Source organism: Aythya ferina, assembly GCF_964211825.1.
Source record: "Aythya ferina genome assembly, chromosome: 1".
Taxonomy (NCBI): domain Eukaryota; kingdom Metazoa; phylum Chordata; class Aves; order Anseriformes; family Anatidae; genus Aythya; species Aythya ferina.
The window spans coordinates 55,187,041-55,210,253 of NC_140296.1; the positions used below are offsets into that span (position 1 = coordinate 55,187,041).

Below are 23,213 nucleotides of genomic sequence, written 5' to 3' on the forward strand. Positions count from 1 at the left end.
CAGCCCGTCCTTTTACCAGTATTGGTTATCTCTTATGGTTGCTACCAGGAAAGTTGTTAAATTTAAGTAAAGTGGTATTGATAAAGTTAAATAAATCGAGCATGCAGGATTTGTCTTGGGAGACAAAATTGCTGGCAGTAAATCAAAGAATCGTTGTCCTCATTGCTGGCACTGGAGGAATAATTAAGCAGATGTGGTTTGTGGACTTGTGGGCAGTGCATACAATAGTGACAGACAATACAGTTATTCTCTGGGTAAGGAGCCTACCAGAAACACAATACAGTACAGTATATAACTACCCCAGGCTATTGTATTTAGCAAATGAGCAAAGACCAGACTTTTTGAGGAACAAAGGATAAGTTATGCAAGAAAGTAAACCTACAAACAGAAGAAAAAATTTAAAGTTGTAAATTCTTTCTCATATAGTTTCCCAGTGACTGTTTTACACATGATGATTTTTAGTTAAACTTTCCTGTGCTTGCGGAAATTGAATACCATCTGGAAATTAAAGCAGAGGAGATTGTATTTTTATTCTAATTAGCTTCTATTGTGCAATATTTATTGACCATTTAGAGAATGTAATATTTCTAGACAGAATACTAAAGAAGAAAGGAGAGAGATGAGGGGATTCATTTTTTTTGCGCTTCAGTAATCGTTGGATAGATATCCTGTGATTTTAAATAAGCCATAATTGGAGTTGCATTAGCCTCAAAGCAAGATGAAGCATCTTTGGAAAGACAGAACTGAAATGTTAGCATTCTAATGTCATGGAGGAAGAAGACTGGGACCTGTAATTCAGGGTAACTTTTTGCAGAAAAATATATACAAATATATACAGAATATTTTCATGGAATATTTAGACTATCAAACAGAAAAGATTCTTTTCAATACAACTGTTTTGTTTTTTTTTTTATTTAATGTAGACTTGAAACAATCAGATAAAGTGAATGAAAAATCACCAGAACGACAACAAAAAGTGGTAGAAAAAATATGCTTCCAAGGCTACCCAAGAATGAACAAGAATAGTTAATTGGATCTAGAGAGAAAAAATAAGGCAGAAATATGAATGCCTAACTATAGGACTCACTTGGAGGTTGCTCCCTGGATGAACTGTGTCTAAGAGGTTTTCCTTCATGGGGGAATTGTCTGCATTGCTCTGGTCCAGAGGGCATTCTTGTAGGTGAGCTTTGTGGATGGGGTTACAGCACTGGGGGCAGAACTTGTAAGAACATTGAAGGTCAATGAAGTTTGCAGTCTGGTACCAGAAAATACCCTGCCTGTACTTCTGTACACTAAAGTTAAGGAAATTTTGCTCAGATGTCTTAGGTGACCCTCATAATATGAACTAAAAAGAAAGGAGAAAGACACTGTGACAGAGGCTATAAACCACATGCAGCGTAAATCCGAAGCTCATTAGAAGATAGTCATCCATCATTGTACTCAGGGAGATGCAGGTATTCATGTGGAGCATCAGAGAGCATGGAAAGTCACAGAATAATGTACAGCCTAAATTAAAATGTGAATTGATAGCTGGGGTTGGAAGGGACCTGTGGAGACTGTCTAGTCCACCCTCCCTGCTCTAATAGGATGAGCTAGAGCAGACTGCCCAGGATCATGCCTAGTTGGCTTTTGAATGTCTCCAAGGTTGGAGACTCTAAAACTTCTTCTAGCATGATTAAATCATGCTTACAGTAATTTGTTTAAGTTATATTTAAATAATTTAAATAATTAAATAATGTAAATATATTTAAATAAAATCTCCTGTATTTCAGTTGGTTCTCATTGCCCCTTCTCTTGTCGCTGGGCACCACTGAAAAGAGCCTGGCTCCATCTTTACTCCCCTATTTTATTATACACACTGTTGAAATCGCCCTGCATCTTTTTTTCTCCAGACTGAACAATCTAAGGTTTCTCAACCTTTCTTCATATGAGAGATGCTTCATTCCTTCCATCGCCTTTGGGGCTCTCTATGGGACTATTTCTAGTATGTCCATTTCTTTCTTGCACTGGGAGCCCAGACCTGGACATAGCAAGACATATGCAGCCTCACCAGAGGTGGGTAGAGGGGAAGGATAACCTCCTTCAACCTGATCGTGGTGCTCTTCCCAGTGCATCCCAGGACACAGCAGCCCAGGATGCTGTTGGCTGCCTTTGCTGCGAAGGCACAGTGCAGACTCATGTTCATCTTGGTGTCCACTAGGACCCCAGGGACCTTTTCTGCTAAGCTGCTTTCCAGCTGGGTGGCCCCCAGCACATACTGCTGGCTGTGGCTATGCCTCCCCAGGTGCCTGATGTGTTATTTCCCTTTATTGAACATGAGTTTCCTCCATGCCCATTTCTCCAACCTGTCTAGGTCCCTCTGAATGGCAACACAGCTGTCTAATATATAAATCACTCCTCCCAGTTTTATACCACTGTTGACTGGACTCAAACTGGACTTTATGTTGCTGATCACAACTCTTTGATCCTGGCAGTTGAGACAATTTTCAATCCACCTCACCCTTTCCACTTATTTAGCCTGTACTAAATGAGTTTGTGAAAGTGAAATGGGAGACAGAATAGAAAACCTTCCTGAAGTCAAGAGAAACAACATTGATTGCTCTCCCCTCATCTACCAAGCCAGTCTCGTAGAAGGCTATCAGGTTGGTTAAGCACAATTTCCACCCCATAAATCTGTGCTGGCTAGTCCCCATCAATTTCTTGGCTCTCATGTGTCTGGAGATGGTTTTCAGGAGGATTTGCTTCATCACCTTCCCAGACATCGAGGTAAGGCTGACTGACCTGTCGTTCCCTTCTTTCCCTTTTTGAAGATAGGGGTGTCATTTACTTTCTTTCAGTTTTCAGAACTTGCCTCAGTCATAACGACCTTGCAAAGATTGGTAAGAGTGGCCTGTCATTGTATGACATTTCCCAGCTCCTTCAGCACCCACTGATGCATCTTATGAGGTCCTGTAAACATCCAGTTTGTTTAAATGTTCCCTAACCTGATCCTCTTCCACCAAGGATGCTGAGGCCATGCCCCTATAGGTCATCTCTCCACTTCTTGTGTGCTTCTCTTCTTTATGTTTAAGTTTAGTCAGGAGCTCCTTGCTCATCCATGCAGTCATGTGTATCTTGCTCATATTCCAGGATGCATTATAGCATACAGATGTGGCATATGGCAGAAAAATATTATGCCTCAGATTGTTTGACAATTTTTATTATTATCTTTATTTGCTTTCCATAGCATTTTCCTATCTAGTCTGTAACTGTTTATTTTTTGGTTGTTAGTTATGTAGGAGCTTAAATGTTGAGGAGTTTAGCTGATGGAACAGAAAGAATCAAAAGCTTTTACCATCGGGACAAAATGAAACATAAAGGTAGGAGGGAGGAGTGGATAGGCAGTCTAAAAGCTTGAAAAGAGGGGAAGACCACAAGGAATCAAGGTCGAAGGTCTAGAAACAGATCAATTTAAAGCTTTTGGGTTGAACTTGGTATGGAAGATGAGATGAAAGCCAGTAAAAAGCTTTGAAGTAGGGAGATAAGGGGCAGAAGAGCATGGAGAAGAGGTGGAGAAAGGCAATCAGAAATACAGAGATAGTAAGAAAACAAGTGAGATAATACCTGGTTTTGGATAATAAAGGTAATTAACTGAAATGCTCTACTCTTACTGATGTTGGTTTGAATTTATGGGCTTCACCATCACATAATGCTAAATTCAGTTGTGATACTTCACCTCCATGTAGACTTCCATCAGGAGTGGATGCAGAGTGGGTCTGAGGCTGTGTTAGCTTACCGGAGCGATGTCCCCCGTGGTAGGTACCACACATCAGCTGCACAGCACAGCACCATGCTGAGATGCAAGAAGGCTATCCACATCCTCATTGGCATCAGGTGTTTCTTGTTATATCCAGGGCTTGACCCAGACAGATGAGCAAATCCTGTAGATTAGGTATATAAAATCCAGAAATGTGCTGCAGGAGAGTTGAGGAGGGAGCCAAGGAAAGCTTTGTGTAAAGTACCTGCAACAGAGCTGTGAATGAGGAAAGCAAGGTCTATCCTGCAAAATAACCTGTTGGCACTAGCTAATACCATGACCATAAGCTATTTGTAGGTGTTTTGTGCCTTGTCCTCTTTTTTATACTTTTGTTCCACATTTCCACATACTGATGTCAAAATGGACATAATTGGCATATCCTAAAAAAAGCTAAATATCAGCATGTGCCTGTAAAAAAAATAAAACATCTGATTTATAAGTAAATTGTCCTTTCTTTCTGAAGGTTTATAAACATTATTTGCACTACAAAACTCAGAAGTAATATTTTATATGAAAAAAAATTCAAAGAATGTCATCATATCAGCCATAGGTTTAATCTTACAATGAAAATATACATAAATTTATATGTCTATGTACTATGCCTACATATTTTCTTTAAAAAAAAATAATAATGTTGAACTAGTATTGTAAATCATACTTTAATGTTCACTTTTAAGCTGGGAGCAGTGTTTTCACTCCCTGCTCCCCAAGCTGGTACTGAAGGTTGTAGTGAAATTTAGAAAATATGCTTTAAATTCTGAAAGGCTGTTTTTTTTCCTCTCAATGTAATGTGGTAAGTCACAAGGAAAAAAAAAATCTACAACAATGACCCACTTGTAGGGAAAAAAATAAGGAATTAATGATAAGTTAGTGTAAGACATACTGTGTAGTCTGTATTGGAAGAGGGGAACCTCTCGTTTTGAATCCCAAACTTATTGAATTTCGTGGTTTCATTACCTAAGACCCTCACCTTGCAAACTCAAGCATCAGTAGCATTTGTAATGCATTACAACTTTCCCTAGTGCTTTGGATTTGAAAATCCAGCGTTCGAAATTGATTTTGTTGGCAAATTTGACTCAACTAACTTATCAGAAATTCTTGTAGGAGTATCCTTAAAACTCTCTGCATCTCTGTGAAGTGTTTATAAAATGCTTAATAGTGTCTGCAAGCTGCTGTTTTACTCAACTTTCCTGAATTTCAAACATCTATATTTTACTCTCTTATATGCTTTTAACTAAGGTATAGTAGATGCGTTTTTGCTTCAGTACTAATTCGAAAGTGTAATATTCATTTCTTTAGAAGACATTTTTGTTGTTGTGCATGCCTAGTGTTTTTTGTATGTTGTATATTGCATTCAGAATATTTTTTTCCTTCTCACCTATCCACAATGCAATGCCGTTCCCATGACGCACCTCTGCTTGCTGTTTACCTGTATGTTAATTCGCTTGACTCCCATTGGCCCACTGCCATCATGTGCTCGCTGCCTGTTATTAAAAGACTCAGTCGACTGCCAAAGCAATGAAGCGACCTCTCGAAGCAACTGTAGACCTGGTACTTTGACCTTTCACCTTTTGCTTTGCATGTAGCTTTTTTTTATTTTATTTTTTTTTTTTCGGAGAAGCAACTAATGAAATTTGTACCGCTTTCTTTTGAACATCAACCAGAAATGATTTCACATACTCTTAATTTACCGGCAACTCGGTACCGTATTTATCCATCTCATTCTCATACGTAATAAATGCAGACGATTTCGTTTGGTTCCTAACATGGTTTCATTTTTAAATACCTCCTCATAAAAAGTCGAATTGAGATAAAACTGCTTTTGTAATTGAAAACGCTTAACATAATCCATTAATCTATATAATAATAGGAAACAATACTTAAATTAAAAGAACATACTTGGCAATGAAACACAAGTGGTTTTTTCTCCCTATAATATTTGAAAGCCTATTTAAAGGAAATGCCATTTTCGTTGCTTTAAAGGCCTTTCTTTTCAGTAGTTGTGCTGCTACAGTTTTAGGTTAATAGTACCATGCTTTTGCTATCAATAACAAAATTTCACTCATTTTACATTGCTGTGCTTTGAGTTAATATGCATGGCAAGGCATCTTTAGCCGCTTTAAAAATAATAAGTTTTTGTACTTTTGTATATGTTGCAGACAATGCCTTGGAAATTACGCTGTTTTAACTAACTTTCTTATTTACAGGCCTTTCCTCCCGGTGTTCTTCACCCTTTACCAAAGAGACAAGCACTTGAAAAAAGCAATGGTGCCAGTGCCGTTTTCAATCCCAGTGTCTTGCACTACCAACAGGCTCTTGCCAATGCTCAGTTGCAGCAACATGCAGCGTTTATCCCGACAGGTATGTTGCACCCGCACTGACCCCAGGTTGTGTAGGGTAGCCTCTACCTCAGCCAGTTGCGCTTAAGGAAAGGTTTTATTATGCTCCCCATCCTGCTTGAGATGAGGCCTGCATAGTTATTTCCACGCTGGTTTAATTCCTTCTGCAAAGTGTGAGGGTTCAAGCTGAAATCCCGGCACGCCGTTAGGCTGCTTTCCATTTTCATAGCCTCCTTCATCATCGCCCACAGTTCGCCCTTTTTTCCTACATCGATTTGGCTGTATTTTGACTTCACCTGCTAGAGCTTTCCCAGGGAATGAGAGGGCAAAACACTGCTGGGAAAATGCTGGGAAAAGCATAGGGCTTTGAAGATGCCACGGGTGTCCCTCCATGGCCCCTCCATTGCTGCTCTGCAGCAGGGTGAGAACGGGTGCCCCAGCACGAGCCTTCTGCTCATAGCCGTACAGGAGCATCCTCAAAACAAATTGCTCCCCTCCTCGGCACTAAAGGGGCTTGGAGGCATCAGGTTTGTTCTCTTGGCTTTCCTTTTGTCACACTACCAGTACTTTTCCTAGCATTTGCAGCTAATAGCTGAGGTTGTAGTTCTTCGTCCGGGAGAGCCAAAGGTGAGAGGATGCGCTTTGCATGTCAGTGCGCAGAAGCCTGTGAGGTCCAGAGGCTTGAGCTGCACCACAGTGCTGGTGCTGGGGCTCCTCCTCAACACCACGAAGGAATGAATGCACTTGGTATTTGCATAAACAGTGACACCAGAATCCTCTAAATTATGTCAGTCGCCCCTACTCCAAACTTTCTGCAGTTGAACATCCTCTCTAAGGACCGATGTGACGTGGTCTGCGGTTGACAAATAGCATGTTCTGGTATCAGAACATGATCATGGAGAGCAGTCAGAACCCTTTATAACAACGTGTTTGCAAACGCACTTAACATTTCAGCAATATTATTTTAGTTTATAGGAATAACGCTGGTTTAAACAGGGAATGAAACACAACATGCAAGGATTGCCCAATCTATCAGCATCCCCGTATGTCTCTGAGGATGAAAACAAACACAGATGGCATTGACTTCATGAGATTTTGCTATAAGGCCTGAGTAACAACCTTGGAGCGTGCCCCTGTGTTGATAATAGCAAGTTATAGAATGCTGTATTTTTAGCACACTCGTGCACCAGAATATCTGTGGCAGAAAACATGCAGACTTTTATGGGAGTATTTTAAAAAATGTTGAGACTGCCTATTTGGACATGAATGGAAGACTGCCCTGTGCTTAATGATGTAGAAATTTATTGTATATCATAACCCTAACAATTTGTACTGATATGCATTACTCCTGCTCTTAAGCGCTCCCTTTCAGGGCTTATAACTGTTGTAAGGAACTGCCATAGAACTTAAATTAACTATGCAAAATAAAGTAGTTAAAACTTTTTTTTTCAGTGAAATAGCGTTTGGATATTTTCCATATTTTTTGAGTGCTCGTGCTTCTTTAAGTAGCTCATTCTTTGTGCCATTTATTGTCCATCCCTCTTTCTGGCTAATGGCTGTAATTACAGTAGTACCTTATAAATTTCTCATGGTAGAAAGGGTGGATCTTGGAACCAAACCTTAAGGGCCGGATTATTGACAAGCCCAGAACAAGAGCTCAAAAAGGAAGAGGGAGGGATAACAAAGCAGACGGAGCCCAGGCCCAGAGTGAAAAGCCTTTCTTAAGATGTTGAACCTCCTGCTCTTTGTGAACACCATCAGGGCATTAGAGAGAGGAGAGAGATGTGGGAGGAAGCTAGAAAGAGGGAACCCGCTCTATATGAGTGGGTGCAACGTGCTTTTTGTTAAAGACGCTTTATCCAATATTCCCATGTTTCCTGGGAAGTCCAAGAGAAGGTTGGATTTGGTGGGTGCGAGGCCTGTCATGTCACCTGGCCCTAAGGAGCAATGCATGACGTTATCTGTTGGGTTTTAAATGATGATGTGATATTTTCTGAACTGGTATAATTTTCAAATGTGTTCCTTGTGTGTGTGTGTTCGTGTGTGTTAAAAAAAGTTAACTTTTAAGACAAGTTTTGCTGCTGGAATATATATAAAACGTAATTGTTTTATATAACCTCTCTGCTTTCTTAACCACTTGCTCCCCTAATAAAACGTGTGGGGCTTCACTTAGCATGGCTTACCTCCAAATTTTTGCATTTCCCATGTTTTACATCAGTTTGATTGCTTCATCGCCTCTCCTTCTTGTCTGGTGAATGATCTCAAAACCAACAGATCCTCTCTCTCCTCCCATCGCTGTTCGTTAGTGTTTTTATGGCCGCTAGACTAGGAACTGTGTGTGTTCTCTGGGGGTTGTTCTTCCGTAAGGTCATTCATAGTTACGATGCTGCTGCTGTGATGGGCGGGGAAGAGGCTGCTGTAATAATTAAACAGGAACACAGGAAGCATATTTGATTTTATATCAAATATGTGTGTACGTGGCGGTAGTCTCCTTGCCTCCTCACCTTCACCAGCTTGCTGTATGCCCTGTACTGAAAACACGTTGTTGTTTTTTGTTTGTTTGTTTGATTGATTTTTTATTTTTCTTTTCGTTTGGTCTTTTTAGAAAGGCTAAAGGTGGACTCAGCACCAAAGCCTATGGAACCTTTTGCTGCAAGGGTACATACACACTTACATGTGCTTAGCTTGGGAACTGTCCCAGTAGTGTTTTCGCTGGTCAGAAACACCTCTCTGCTACAAGCCTTGCATTAAGAACACGTATGTCAACATGAAACATAAATTAGACAAAGCTTCTGCAGAGTGATATTAGGTACTTCCATTTTAACTTCTTCCTCTGCTGCACAAGAAGTTGATGAATCTGTGCAGCATTAAGCTCACTGAATTATGCAGTGAGTTCTAAAATTGCCAAATAATGTGATATTTAATCATAGATGTTTCTGTAAACAAAAAACCTGTTGCTGCAGTAGTACTAAATGAAAGGGTAAAAGTACTGAAGGAAAGAGCTTATGAAGGATCTTGTGTGCACACAGAAACATGCCAAAAGTCATACAATATACCCAAGTAGGAATTTAATATGATGAACATAATCACATTTTTATGTTAAAGCAAAACTATGAATGACCTTAAACTTTCATTTAACTAACTTACTTATCTGTGGTTATGCTTGAATCTCACTTTGAATGTTAACTCTAAACAGCTAACCTGTTTCTTCCCTTTATCCACTTTTTTCACCTATCATTGCATGACACGCAGGGTCAGTTTTGTGCATGACACCCGCTACCAGTATTGGTAGGTTCCAAATTTCTTTATTGATCTCTTTTATAATGTATATGATGTATATTCACTTGTTTCAAAAATCCTAGGCGAGATTTAGCCAATGACTAGAATTAAAGGTTCACTTGTCCTTCTGGTTGACTTTGTGCAGTATTTAGATTTGTAGAAGAAGCTGCAGTTTAGATGTGATATCACCTGCTATAACAACTACACTGCAAAAGCAAAATATCATGAATTCCAGTCTGCTTTTCAGTTTTCAAAGTTTTATTTCTCTTTATATTTTATATTGTCTAGTACTATAAAATCATAAAATACTGGAAAAGCCAGCAAGTTTCATCAGTGTTTTAAAGTTTCATAGTGGTGTGCCTATTTCTCCTTTTTGCTGTGTGTTAGAAAGTTTTATCAGCGTTTCCCAGAAATGCATGCTTTGATCCACAAAGGGTCTGTTGAAACCCATGATCTGAATCTTACTCTTCCTTGAAATACGTTTGGAATGAACATTTGGGGCATGCAAAATTGAAGTCCAGTGCAACAGACTTCAAGATGGAAAAGTAATCTTCCTTCTATTCTGTAGCCCCATCCCAGAGATTTTTTTTGTGGGACTACTCAGATAAGCAGTTAAAGCATTGAGCCTTTAAAACATGAAGTTAGTATTCTCTCATGAAGATGCTGATGAAAATTCATTCTTAAAATGAGTAAAAGCAGCAACTTTCACAAAATTGACCTTGCTTTTTTAGATCAAAATAGTACTTAAATCAGGAAAATTATTATTATCCTTCTGATTTTTGCCTCAAAGCAGATGGCAATTTAGCTCTGGTAAAGTCTAGCAGTTTTGCAGTGCTAGTAGAAAAAAAAAAATGCATAAATTGGATTATAAAGGAAGACAGCAAGTATCTGGCTTACTTAAAAATGAAGATGCATGAAAATAATTTGGTTTTAATTCTGTTTAAAAATTAAGATAAACAGTTACAATTTTCCTTCCCAGTTCCAAACACTCTCGTTTTTTAGCAGACTTTTATTTTGGAGTGCTTTATGGCAACACTGGGGAGAAAAAAAAATCGTCCCTCTGACAGTTCTCAGGTACCAGGCTATTTTGGCAGAGGCCTTACTTGTTACATAAGTTATCCCATTCTTTGAGATAACATCTGCATTTTCAATGTTCCTTGCTCTTTTTTTTTTTTTTTTTCTGGGAATCGCCGATTGTGTTGACAACCTTCCTTTAATTGTACTTGTAATAAGCTATTTTCCCTTTTTTTTATTTCTCCGCCACGCTTTCTCGCTTTGCACTGTGATTGCATGCCATCTGCCGGTTTAACCCATGACGATGGCTTGCCGCTCTTGATATTCACCATGCCAAAAATACCACTTCTCTTACCATAATGCTGCACCCTCCTGTTCATTGCTTCCATGGTTCCCCTCCTGAAAGTACCCATGATGCACAACGCTACGGCCGCCACTGTCTCTGCAGCAACAACTCCTGCAACAAGTGTTCCCTTCGCCGCAACAGCCACAGCAAATCAGGTTTGCTCCTTTTAAAGCTTTCTTTCACAAGATCCCGAACTCTAAATGAGTGCTGAGATTTTTATTTACTTTTATTTTTTTAACAAAAAAAATTCTCCCGGAGAATTTTTTTTTTCTCTGTGTTTACCCCATCAAATTTTTACTTTTATTTTTAAGTCGTTTATAGCAAGTGTTTGTGGGACAGGTTGCACTTATTTAGAGTTAACATTTGTTGCAAATAATGATGTAGCTGTGTTTTGTGTTGCGATGTTTGTACCTAATTATTGTGTAATTAACCCAGCTGAAGTTAGAATCACCATAGTACTGGACTGCTTACAATAGTCTGTTATTAACTCCTTAAGTTCAAATGAAGATCATCACAGATTCCAAATATTCAGGTGTGTTAATGTAACCTTCTCCATGCAGTGTGTGGAAGTCACTAATTCGTAAGCATGGAAGCTGTCTGAAATAACAAGCAGAACAAGGCAGCTAAAAAAAAAAATGAGAGAAACAAAACTGAATGTTTTCTGTAAATGCTAGTGATCGAAACAGTCCTCGAGGTATTTATGACTGTGTCTGCTTTATGTTCGAAAGAATATCTTTGACCTGGAAAGAGTATTTCCCTAAGGAAGGACATTATTTCAGCAATTCCCCAGGATTATTGGCGGAGACAGACTAGGCAAGATGATACTTTCTCCTTTTCTTCTGCGGTTTGTTATGTTAATGGCAGTTTTCATTCTGCTAGGGTCTCCCCCTCCTCCAGTAGGACCTGGTCCATAGGGAGGTCTATCTATTGCAGCTTTTTCCCTTCACTCCACTGAGGCTCAGCCCTGGCTTTTTCCTTGCTTTATGACCACACTTGGGCACTTCCATGAATGAGCTGGGATGCCCCTTTTTCCCTCAGGACTGGAGAGGTCAAGCTGCAAAGAGAGCAAGAAGCCAAAAGAAAGAAAAGGGCTGTGTCCCAAGCATGTCTCCCCTTGTTTGCTCCTGGCCAGACCAACATGCTGCTGCAGACCTAGCAGAAATGCATACCCAGTGAATGATTCCCTCCACCTGCCAAGGAATTACGAGGAAATTCATGAAAATGTTTTGCTTAATAATGTTATACTAGCAGGTTTATTTATTTTTTCTTTTTTTGAAGTCCCAAAATGGGTTAAATATCTCGCAGATATTTAAAACAGATTTTTGCTGTAAGAATTTGTAATAAACTAGGAAAAATATACTACCTCTGAAATACACCCAACTTTCTGAAAGAAACACAAACTAGTCCATTTTCTCTTCATTTTTTTGAAAGGCTTGTTTACCAAGACTGTGATGTTTGTGCTTCTAGCGTTTTCATCAAAAGAGGGTTGTCGTTTTGTGCGCTCCTTTCTGAGGGCTGGCGTGTTTTAATGAAGAAAACACTCAAGGAGGATGAGGAGGAAGGTGTAGTGGGCACATGATGCATTTAACCATCCTTCCCTCCTGCTTTTCAGGGTGTGGTTACGTAGCAGGCGGTATGGTAATGTAGCAGGCCGACACTCTGGTTGCGTAGGCCCAAGAGCCTGTGGGTGCATGGGATCACAGGTTCCTGGTTCACAATATCTGCTTGGTGGTACCCAGGACAGTGATGTGATCCCAAAGTGGCATTTGAGAATAGACAATGAGAAAATTGGGCTGTTTGGGGGGAGGGAGTCACCATGCACTGCTGTGGAGATGTCCAGGAAGGGTGGTGGGAAGGCAGCCATGGACTCCTGCACCCTCTGAGCACCAGAGGTTCTGGCTGTGGCCGAGGTCGAACAAAGGTATAGGCACCTACAGCAAGAGCAGTAAGCAGTCAGAGGGCTTTTTACAGGGAATACTTTCACACAAGTAACTTATGCTGCTTGGGAGTCTGAGGTATGCCCCAATGCATTTTCTGACCTAGCAGGATAGCAGACAGAGCCCCTCCTTTCCCAATGCAGATTTTGTTTGCGTTGGTGGATTAGACCGTTTTAAGTACAACAGTAGTTGTAAAAGTGTCTGTATTTATTTAGTTGCATGCATGTCTCTCTCTCTCTCTCTGTATACATATAATTCCATGCTGAAATTAAAGGATGGTTTAACACAGGGATGGTTTTCCACTTGTTGGACTTCAGCCACTTGGAAGCTCAGCATCCAGTTCATCTGCTTTTCCAGAGTCCTTGTTGGAGCAAGATAAGTTGCCCTGGAGGGTCCTGCCTCTTTCTGTTGGCTGTGGAAGGAGGTTAGATGAGCAACTGAAGGTCTGCACCACCAGAGTTAGAGGGGATGAGTCCCACCCCAGCAGGTTTTCTCATTGGCTTCTGCAGTGTGTGCCATCACTGTCTTCTTCTCACTCCTGCCTTTGTTGTAGCCACTGAAAACCTTTAAAAGCTACTTTAAAAAAATGTGAAAGCAGGGAAAGGAGGAGTAGTTACTTCTTTATAAGAGGCAAGGCTCCAACTTTGCTGTTTATTTATACCTTCCTAAGGGTTGAAGACCACACTACACCAAGAGAGGCCATATAGTAACTCTTATGTTCCTAACCCTTGATGTTCTAGCCCAAGAAACATAGCAGCAGCGGGTAGTTAACTTGCGTTCACCTGTTAAGACTGAGCTCATGGTCATCATGTCCTTTGTCCTCTTGTGTGGGTTTAAATTCTGTTGTATATTTCAGAAAAGGACATCTTTATTCCCATCCAGATAAAATTTCCTTTTCTGGTCTGTGCCACACTGCAGCCTCTTTACTTCTCTGTGGGATACAGCTTCCTCCTCCCAGTGTATCTACTGCACTTTTTTAATCAACCTGCAGCCTTCACACTATTCCTTTTCTGCTCCCATGGCTTCTCCTCACAATGCCAGGCATGAAAGGAGAGTCACAGCAGTGGTTAATCATTTCACTCAATACCTTTCAGCTTAATATTCGAACCTGGAGAAACATTACTGTACTTCCTTGTGTTGAGTCTGATGATTCACGTGTCCTAGAAGCACCAGTCGGAGGAAACATAAACATCCCAAAAGCCATGGAGTTGCTGAGATGACAGCTGAAAAAAACTAACAACTCTGTAGGGTCCAGAAAATTATATAGCACATGCTGTCAGTTTGTACTTTGAAAGGAGATGAGCTGTGTCTCATGTCTTCTATAGATTGTTCTTCTCTGAAAATAACATTAGTGACAGGGTGCAAAATGGGCCTGCATTGACCCGTTCACAGTCATTCACTCTTGGCCAGCAGCTCTCTGTGTTTTGTGATCAGTATGAGTGTGGATGAGGCACAAGAGAAGACTGTGTAGGGTTAAAAGCTATATAATAATGCATACATGCAGGGAGACCCAGTTAGGAATATACAGAAAAAATTGGAGTCTTTTGTGTTTCCTGATTACAGAAATTATGTTTTAAACCCCAAATAATTTTATTTTAGTGTACTTCAGAGGGGAAGAGAATCTCTTTGGCTCAGTTCTGATCAATAACTGACTCGGTTCATACAAGATTTGTCAGTGTCACCACTCACTGTATGTGGGCATCTTGTGAGGGGAACCCCACCACTTACTGTAGCTGCCAGGACTGATGAGAGGGGAGCAAGCGTAGACTTCTGCCCTGCTTGGGTTTTCCAGAGAAAGGCAGGTGGACTTTGAGAGCAATGTGAGGAGTCTGGAAGCATGAGCAGCAAGAGAGGAGAGCCCTCAGTAACTCACCCCTTCCCCTTTTCCTCTTCCCCTGTTCACAACTGCTCCAGCAATTCCCACCAGAATGGTGCTGGAGGCTGCAGCTGCTTCACCTTACTTCAGGCTTAAGGAATTTAGGTGTTTTGGGATGTTGACAGCATTGTCTTGCAGGATGGAACCAAAAAAGTTCCAAAAACTATGGAGTAACTGAACAAGATCAGGGAACATAAATGAAGGGTTTGGTACTAGCTCCCTCTAGTGCATGTCTGTGGTCAGAGAAATGTAAGCAACTTATTTAAAACACTAATACAGTAATTCTGTATAAATATACACTTCAGATATTTTTAACAAAACTTTTAATTATTACTCATGTAGATAGTGGGATCAGACAGTGGACCAGATAGTATCTGAGCAAGCAGATCAACTGTTCCCCACTTAGCTTCACTCACAGGTGGCCATGAGACTCCAAAGAAGACAATCTGTCCTGATATTACCTGAGAGAAATGTTATGCTGAATCCCAATTTTGAATAATTCCAGCATACTTACAGCTGGTTTTGTTGTTGTTGTTTGGTTGTTTTGTTTTCTTTCAGTTTGGTTTGTTGTTTTCTGTTTGTTTTGCTTTAGTTTCTAAGTAGAAAGCCTTGCTACTGCTTCATTTACATTACAAACACACATTGCTGAGTCCTACAAGGATTAAAGGTTAGGATTGAGTCTGAAATAAGGGCACCTAAGAGTTGGTATCTGAATATACATGTCTACATGCAAGCTGGAAGTGCCTGTAGCAGGCAGCGAAGATTAACAGCCCGGTCTGGAGAACAGCCTGGCTCACCCTCCTGAAGGTGCACAGGCCTTGATTTGCTTGCCTAAACATGTGCCTACTGACATTTAAGATTGTCCTAGGATAACCTTGAATGTCTAGGTTATCCAAGACGGGCTTGGCAGATACCGTACAGGACCTACAGGCAAATCTGCCCACTTCTGAATATGCAGCTGGACCACAGGGAGGAGGCCTTAGCCCAAAGTAGTCAAAGCCTGGTGAGCAAATGCACTGAGCCTGTAGTAGATGATCACGTGAAGTGATCTCCAGGCTCCACTGACTGATGAGGTTGTACCACACCATTCACTGCGATGGGAGTTCAGACACCAGCATTACGTTTTCATCTGTGTCCTCCAGCTTACTGAGTGCTTATTTAGTTGTTGGTTACTACAGGACGATTACCAATTTCCAAATTGCTTTAAATAAGATAGTTTCGCTCACATCACTTTAGTACAGAACAGAGAAAGCCTTTATTTTCTACAGCAATGAAAATGGGCCAAAGACTGACCATGTAAAAAGAGAATTACAGAGAATACTGGGTAGAGATACTACTTAATCACAATTCTGCTGGTTACGTGACTTTTAGCCAAAGAAGATAAATTAAAAGGTATATCTAGTAGAAAAAATAAAATACTTATAAGCCATGTCTGAAAAGAATTATAAGATCAACAGGCTGTCTCATGCTAAGGCTTGTGATTATCTAGCACAGCTGTTTTAAATTATGCATCAGTGTTCACACTAAATTAGGTGGCAATTATGCAAATATTAATTATGAAATCGTTCGGTAGCCTTCAGTTTTGTGAAAATCTGTAAAAATACAAAGAAGCGAAAATAAAAATGGTTATGTTACATTCAAGTACCACAAACGAGAACAATTTAAATGTTTGCTCAGATTCAAAACGTTGTTAACGCTGTGCTAATGTGCCAAATATTTTGTGGGGATTTGAGGAGCCCTGAGCTCAGCTCTCTTGGGCATGAGGGGAGCAGGGAAGTACAGCATGAAAACACCTCTCTTGGCCAGGATCTGTGTGGGGCTGCCCGAAAAGGCAGATTGCCATTAGACCAAAATATCCTGTGGCACCTACTCAGCCCCATGCAAGCAAATTTCTTCGTCTGCATAGAGCAAAGCATGGAGTGACAGCTGCTCTTGCAAATAGAGCCCTGTGTCCCCAAAAAGGGTGTTTTCTCCAGGCTGTGCATTTCACCCCAAGAAGCCACCTGCTGGGGCAGATGGCTGTCGTCAGAGCTGCTGAGGAGTGAAAAGGCTTTTTCTGTCTTTTTCTGTCTCCTGCTCCCTTTGCTCCTTGTGGAAACCTGCTGAACATGTAAACAAGGAGAAGAGCAACAATATGGTGGGGAAGTGAGTGGGAAATCTGGAAACGTCCTTGTTTGGATTTTTAAAAACAAACTTTAAGAAGGAAGATGGGAAGGGGAAACAGATTTTATTTGCATCTTTTAGTGCCAGGATATAACATTACAAATGAGAGTCACTATGAAGTAGTGGTATCTAGAATTTTTTTGGCTTTTTTTTTTTTTTTTTTTTTTTTTTTTTTTTTTGGGTGAAAGTTTTGGTCTAAAAATTCCAGAAAGTCCCAAGTTAAATGTTGCCATAAGAAATTCTGCTCTAACATCATAAAGGGTTATTTGGGCATGAAAAAGTCCAAAAAAAAAAAAAAAAAAACAAAGGCAGAAGAGCTGGTTCTTTTCTCAGCCACATTATCAGAAGGGATGCTTGCAGAGTGAGCCCTGGGCAGAACAGCACTGGGCTTCTGGTGAGCCTACGTGGAGGTGCCAGCAAGCTTTGGCATCTGGGATGCAGGATGGACATCTCACCTGGCTGCATGTGAAAGAGCACTGAGTGCCCACACCGGGCTGGCAAAACGAGCCCCCAGAAAGTGTGAAGGTGGTTCCCAAATGCTGCTCCAAGCACTCCAGCTTTGAAATTTAACTGGGCAACACTGAGCGTGTTGCACTCTGAGTATCTGCTGAAATCATGCTCTTCAAGGCTGACCGATTAACTTGGCTGGGTTGGCTGTGTCCAGAGTGGCACAGGAACAAGTCCTGATCCCTAATGCATTTGGGGGGAATGGTTAAAAATTTCCATTTCTTTCCTTTCTGATGTGTAGCAGCAACAGGTGCATTTACTGGTTTACAGGGAGATTTGTTTTTTCCTAAACTGCCATTGAACATGAAGATATTGAAGAGTAATTTCTCCAGGGAAGGTATTGGAATAGGAATATCTTGTCACAGTATGAAAGGCAAATTGAAACTGCTGCTGCCTATTTCAAGCTAGACACTCAAAAATCACAAGCCTCAATTCGATCAAGTTATAATGTCTGAAGACACCAAGTTACATGTAAGTAGCTGTAACCTTCAGAATGAACAGTTTTCAGTCTCAAGAAGTGAGAGTTTTCAATCTTAAAACCCACAACAAATCTCAAGCAGTGTCAAGAAAAGACCCTTTGAATTGCCTTGAAACAACTGACATTATAAAATACATGGCAAAACTTTGTTTTCTTAAACTGTAAGTCAGCAAAGAAGCAAACGCAAAAATTTACCTTGGAAAATTTAAAGGAACTCTATTTTAAATCTCATGCAAAGTTTAACCAAGTCTTCATTTTACTTCTAATATTTCACTTTTTTTGTCTCTTCAGTTTGGATAGACTGCTGTTCTGTGTAGATAATGAAGACTTCTGGCAGTCTTACTTGCAGAGTTTTATATTACATGCTCATACACAAGAAACAAGTGGGAAGAAATGAAAAATCGATTTGCTTTTTTCAGTAATTCTGTCCCATCCCTGTAGAGACTGAAGCCTGGCTTCCCCTGGTAGCCTGCTAGATGGCAGTATCACATAACCTGAGCATTAAGCTAAGGGGAACATTTCTTTTATATAACAAAAATCTAGACATAGTTCCCTTTCCTGTTATAGACTGTTTTAACTTTTGTAGTATTGAAATTAATACAATGGAGTTATATTCGATATAACTTTCCTTTGTGCTCTTTCTTTCAATTATTCAACAAATGATACTTTGACAAGTTGAGTAAAAGTCTTTTGGGGCATCTATTTATTATTTAAACATAGGAAATTTTTTTTCTGAGGTCAAGCGATTTTGTAGGCATTTGGGGAAAAAATGAGTTAGTCTCATTGTTCTTAGTATGTATGCACAGCTCTTGTGAGTCTGTTTTTTTCCATCATAAAATTTTAACAAGACAGTGCAGTGCAGAGCTCCAGATGTACTACTTGCTTGGGATTCTGCTCTTTGAAGTAATTGTGTCTGTACATCTACAGCTGCTGCAGCTATTTGCCCTTGATATAAACTAATATCATATTTTTATCTTAGCGTGCGATTTGTTGGGTGAGCATTTTGCACACCAGAAATGTCATTCTTTTGGGTTTGAGTGTGCAGGAGGCTGCCCATGTAACTGCAGCGGAAACATTGCTTGAGTTTATTTATTTATTTACTTACTTAGGTACTTACTTATTTATTGTACTTGCCATGTCTTTTGGCTTCAGGCAGAGGTCTGTTAACTTTGACAGCCTTCACTTTTGGCATAATATTATGTGCAGTGCCACACAAGAATATGCAGGTATGTTTGTGTCGAATCATAGAATGGTTTGTGTTGGAAGGAACCTCTAAAGATCATCTAGTTCCCACCTCCCTGCCATGGACAGGGAAATATGAGAGGATTCAGATAAGAAAAAAAAATAAGGAAGCACTTTAAATTCGCCTCAAAGATAACTATAGTGAGTTTTATAAAACCAACAAAAAGTTCAGTAACTGAAATAAATATATCCTATTATAAGTGTCATGGCTCATCAGGAAGCTTGATGAAGAAAATGTGAATTTGATGCCTTTCTGTGTTCAAGAGAAGTTCTGGATGTAGCAGTGGAACATCTCTTGCTTTGAAGGGAATCTGAATTGAAGAAAACACAGGTTTGAAGAAGGGTGCCCATATTCCTACAAGAGGAATGTGCACATCCCATAGTGCAGATTTTGAATAGTTTTGTTTGGTCTTTCACTCCTTTGTGCTCTCAGTTCCTCTGTGCAAGCCCATTATGACAGTTTCTAAAGATCAAGAAGCTAAGGACAATGACCTAAAAATAGGAAGTGAAAAACACAGATGATTGCAGTAGCTCAGGTCTGCTGAAAGGTAGCATTGAGTGGCCATTCAAAACAGTCACTGTATGGGGGCTCCTAAAATATTACAGCAGTAATTTTCTCATTTTCTGAGTAGTCTGTCTGTTGCCTGCATGATTAGTTAAAATAGATTTTGGTGGAATGTGTTAGGAGTATTTTAGGATCAATTTCAAGTACTGCATTATTAATTATTTTAAAGAAGAATAAATAAAACCAGATTGCTTTCATTTTAAAAGCAACTAGTCCTATTTGACTGAAGTGAGTAAACACCTATTATGTTGTACTTAAATATTATAGAATATTATTTGAGTAAATACCTATCGAAGCTCATAAGCATGCTAAGAAGTTGGCAGCACCAGTGGGTTTGGACTCTCTTTTGGGACTGTGTGAGTATTAAACAAGATGAATAATGTTGAACCCATGAGCCCTTTGGGATCCCATAGGTGCCTTGATCTTTTCTTTAGATCATCATGAAAAGCTAAGTTCAGACAAAGTCTTTGTCAGCTTTGTAACACCCTGATGACCAACAGCTTGTGCCTGTTGGAGTATGCTAGCAGTGTTCATCTCAGCATGGACATCTGACCCTCTGCTTTTTCCAAAGACCTATTAGCAACTATGAGCGTAAGAGTTCAAGTTTTGTGCCCAAAGTGCATAATTCAGGCATAAAAGAGCAAAAACCTGTAATCTAGTTTTAATGATAAATTATTCTTTACTATTCATAAGAGGCGACTCCTGTTTTTCCTTATAAAAGGAACTAAATATGCTAAGTATGCAGATTTGAGAAGATCATAAGATGTTCTCCTTACTCCTTCTGCAGCCCTAAGAACAAAGCTAGTGTTTGTTGCCATATCTGACCCTTTGAATTCACACCAAAATAGCATTGCTATATTATCTCACCCAAAGGAACTGGACAGAATTGGCTCGCAGGGGTGTGTGGTCTGCGTGTTTCATTCTGGCTGTGACAACGTGCAGTTTTCTGTGCACTTGCCTGGTGAATATCCCATCGGGTAAAACACATAGACTTGGAAATGGACAGGTCAGTGAGGCAAGCCTGAGGTTAGACGGATGCATCAACGTGTAGATAGATGTATTTAGTCGAGACAAGGAACAGAGGCTCTCGTGACAGTGACAAGAGCTTTAACATCCAGTCAGCGAGTCGGGAAGAGACTTCCCACGGGGAATTACGGCCCATGGAGAGCATTGGTGGAAGTCCTGGAGGAGTCCTGGAGGGGGGCATTGAATGACTCCATTTGGTGCCCCCTGGAGGTGCTGCTGCTGCAGCCATGGAGAAATAAGAGGTAAAAAAAAAAAATCCATCTACAAGGCTACATAAAAATTATACGTGACCAAGCATATCTGATATGATGGGGATTGCTCTCAGTAAATGTCTGTATCTTTTCAGCCATTCAGGCTGAAAGTCATCCATTTACACTTTTGGTTGAGAAAAAAAGAGCCATTCATTTGGAAGACAAAGAACAAGGCGCATACCACAAAAGAGCATCCTAAGAGAAAATGAAAAATAAAGAGATGGTGGCACCTCCCAAAGGCACGGAGAAATATAAATAGTCTTGGGTTTCATGTCAAAGGGAAGAAATACTAGGTGTTACTTTTATTTTTAGAAAGTGAGAGAACTTATGAGACAGCCTGATATGAGCAGGCTGTCTGAAAATATCTGTCGTTTTTAATGTATACCCTACTTATATCTGACCATTCTGCTACTGGTGTGAAAAACATGAAAATAGAAAATGTCACTGTGGTGGGAGTCCTCTGCCCTGACGCAGGTGTCTACGAGTTAAATACCTCAGTGTGAACTGCTTGCCGCAGACTCTTAACATTGGGTGGAGGACAAGAAGCATCATGAGTTTATAATTTGTCTCATGCTAAGATAAGTTGCCTGAGGTAGGCTAGCAAGATGTAAAACAGGGTGACCAGCTGAGGCTTGCCGTGTCTGAAATCCTCTGAGATGAGTCTTGTCTACAAAGAACTCCTCATGCTGCATTGCTTGAAAAACTAAAGGCGGAGTAGTCTAAAAATGTTACTACATTGCGAGTTCATTTTTAGAAGGATAAACACTTTGCAATGTGGAGGTCAAGTATGATCTTAAATCCCACCATAGAAAGTATTAACGCTTACAGAGCAAAGCGTAACTTGGAGAAATTGCTTCAAAACTTCTTAGAAATCTTATCGCAGTTTGGTGCGAAACAGAGACCAGTGGCAGTAACTTATCTCCTGGTTACTATTCCCCTGGACCACACGGCAGGAATGTGTCACCCTTGGGAGTAACCAGGGTTGTCCTGGCTGAATTTGTGGATGCTCTGTATTGCGCAGTGGGCTCAATGAGCACTGTGGCCATTCAGAGCTCCCGAAGGGCTGTCAACATTTAAAAGAGCCGTGCTCGGATAGAAAAGAGAGAAAGGAAGTCTTGACATTTCAGAGGTGAAAAAGGTGCTTTTTACAGCTGACAAATTTGGAAAAGCAAACCCTTCCTGGCAGTCAGAAAGCAGAAATTTAGCTTCACTCTATGTATATACTCATTTCAGTGATGTCTAGTAGCTAACAGTGGTGCTGTGTTAGTGATTTTATTCTACAGAGAGGCAATCTTTCTGGCACTTCAAGCAGGTACCAAGTGAGAAGGCAATGGAGAGAGTACTCTATGTCTGCAATTGCCTCAGAAAAAAAAATGCCCTTTGCTATTATTAAATCTTCTGTGCATTACTATTCCAGATTGTAAGTGCCAGGCCATTCTGCTTCTGCTAGAAATAGTGTTCCTATTAGCTCTGTTACTGCGGTCACACAAAGTCTGTTTTCTGGCATGTCTGTACCCAACCCTGCAGACATTGATATGTCTTATCCATGAGAATTTGCTTTCCCATGCTTGGCTTGTCGACCTTTGTGCATGGAGCGTGGCACGCACACACACAAACACGCTCATTGTGTAGCCTTATTTTTCAGGGGTTTTGTTGTTGTTAACACTTACTATGGCCAGACGCGCTATATCACATTGCTGTGAAGTTTAATGAAAATAATAGTATCACAGCCAATGTAATGAGTCATGTGGATGTGCACATGAGACGTAATCCTTCAAACAGAGAGCATGAAGGCTCCTGGACCTCTTTGCAAGTAATGAGGGAGTAGAGACTGTAATAAGTGTTTGCAGGGATGTCCTTTGGTTGGTGTGGTCTGTGCAATTCCTTCTTTTTCAGCATGCAATTAGCATGGAGCAATTAGCAGTGATGCAGACTTAGATAGCTTACATGTTCCATCACAGTTTATTACTTTGTTTGTAGATTAAACGGGAGAGGTTCACAGTGTATTTTCCATGTAAAGCAGCATAGCATTTTATGTTTCTCCGTCAGACACAGTGAAAAAAAAAAAAAAAAAAACAGTTGCAGAAGCTGCTACACGTGTATGTAGCTGTGGTGGAGTTGTGATATCTTTGGAGAAATAGGGTGTGAAGATATAATTAAAGACTATGGGATGCATTTTACACTTTGTGGCTGAGGTTAAAAAAGAAATGTAGCTCCTCTGTTCTGCCTCCCTGGGCTGGAGAAGCTTCTTCTGAAGGAGAGACTTGAGGTTTTTTCCTAGGAGGACTCCTACGTGCACTAGAAATAGCCAAGGTGCAACATGCCCTAGTTACATCCCCTGCGTGCATGGCGGGGCGGCGAGGAAGATGTGGTGGGAACGGGCTGCAGAGGAGC

The 23,213-nt window shown here is 40.4% G+C and overlaps 1 protein-coding gene across 12 annotated transcripts in view; it reads left to right on the plus strand.

Moving 5' to 3' along the window:
• The window catches only part of MBNL2 (muscleblind like splicing regulator 2), a 108,402-nt gene that overhangs the window by 79,919 nt on the left and 5,270 nt on the right, over nt 1-23,213 (plus strand). For 5 of the 12 annotated variants that reach the window (XM_084506883.1, XM_084506890.1, XM_084506889.1 and 2 more), the window contains exons 6-9: nt 5,294-5,347; nt 6,004-6,157; nt 9,388-9,423; nt 10,835-10,929. In XM_084506883.1, coding sequence (XP_084363009.1) covers nt 5,294-5,347; nt 6,004-6,157; nt 9,388-9,423; nt 10,835-10,929 — 339 coding nt within the window. The remainder of the gene's footprint in view (nt 1-5,293; nt 5,348-6,003; nt 6,158-9,387; nt 9,424-10,834; nt 10,930-23,213) is intronic. The other 7 variants (XM_084506892.1, XM_084506893.1, XM_084506884.1 and 4 more) reach the window with 5 other exon arrangements.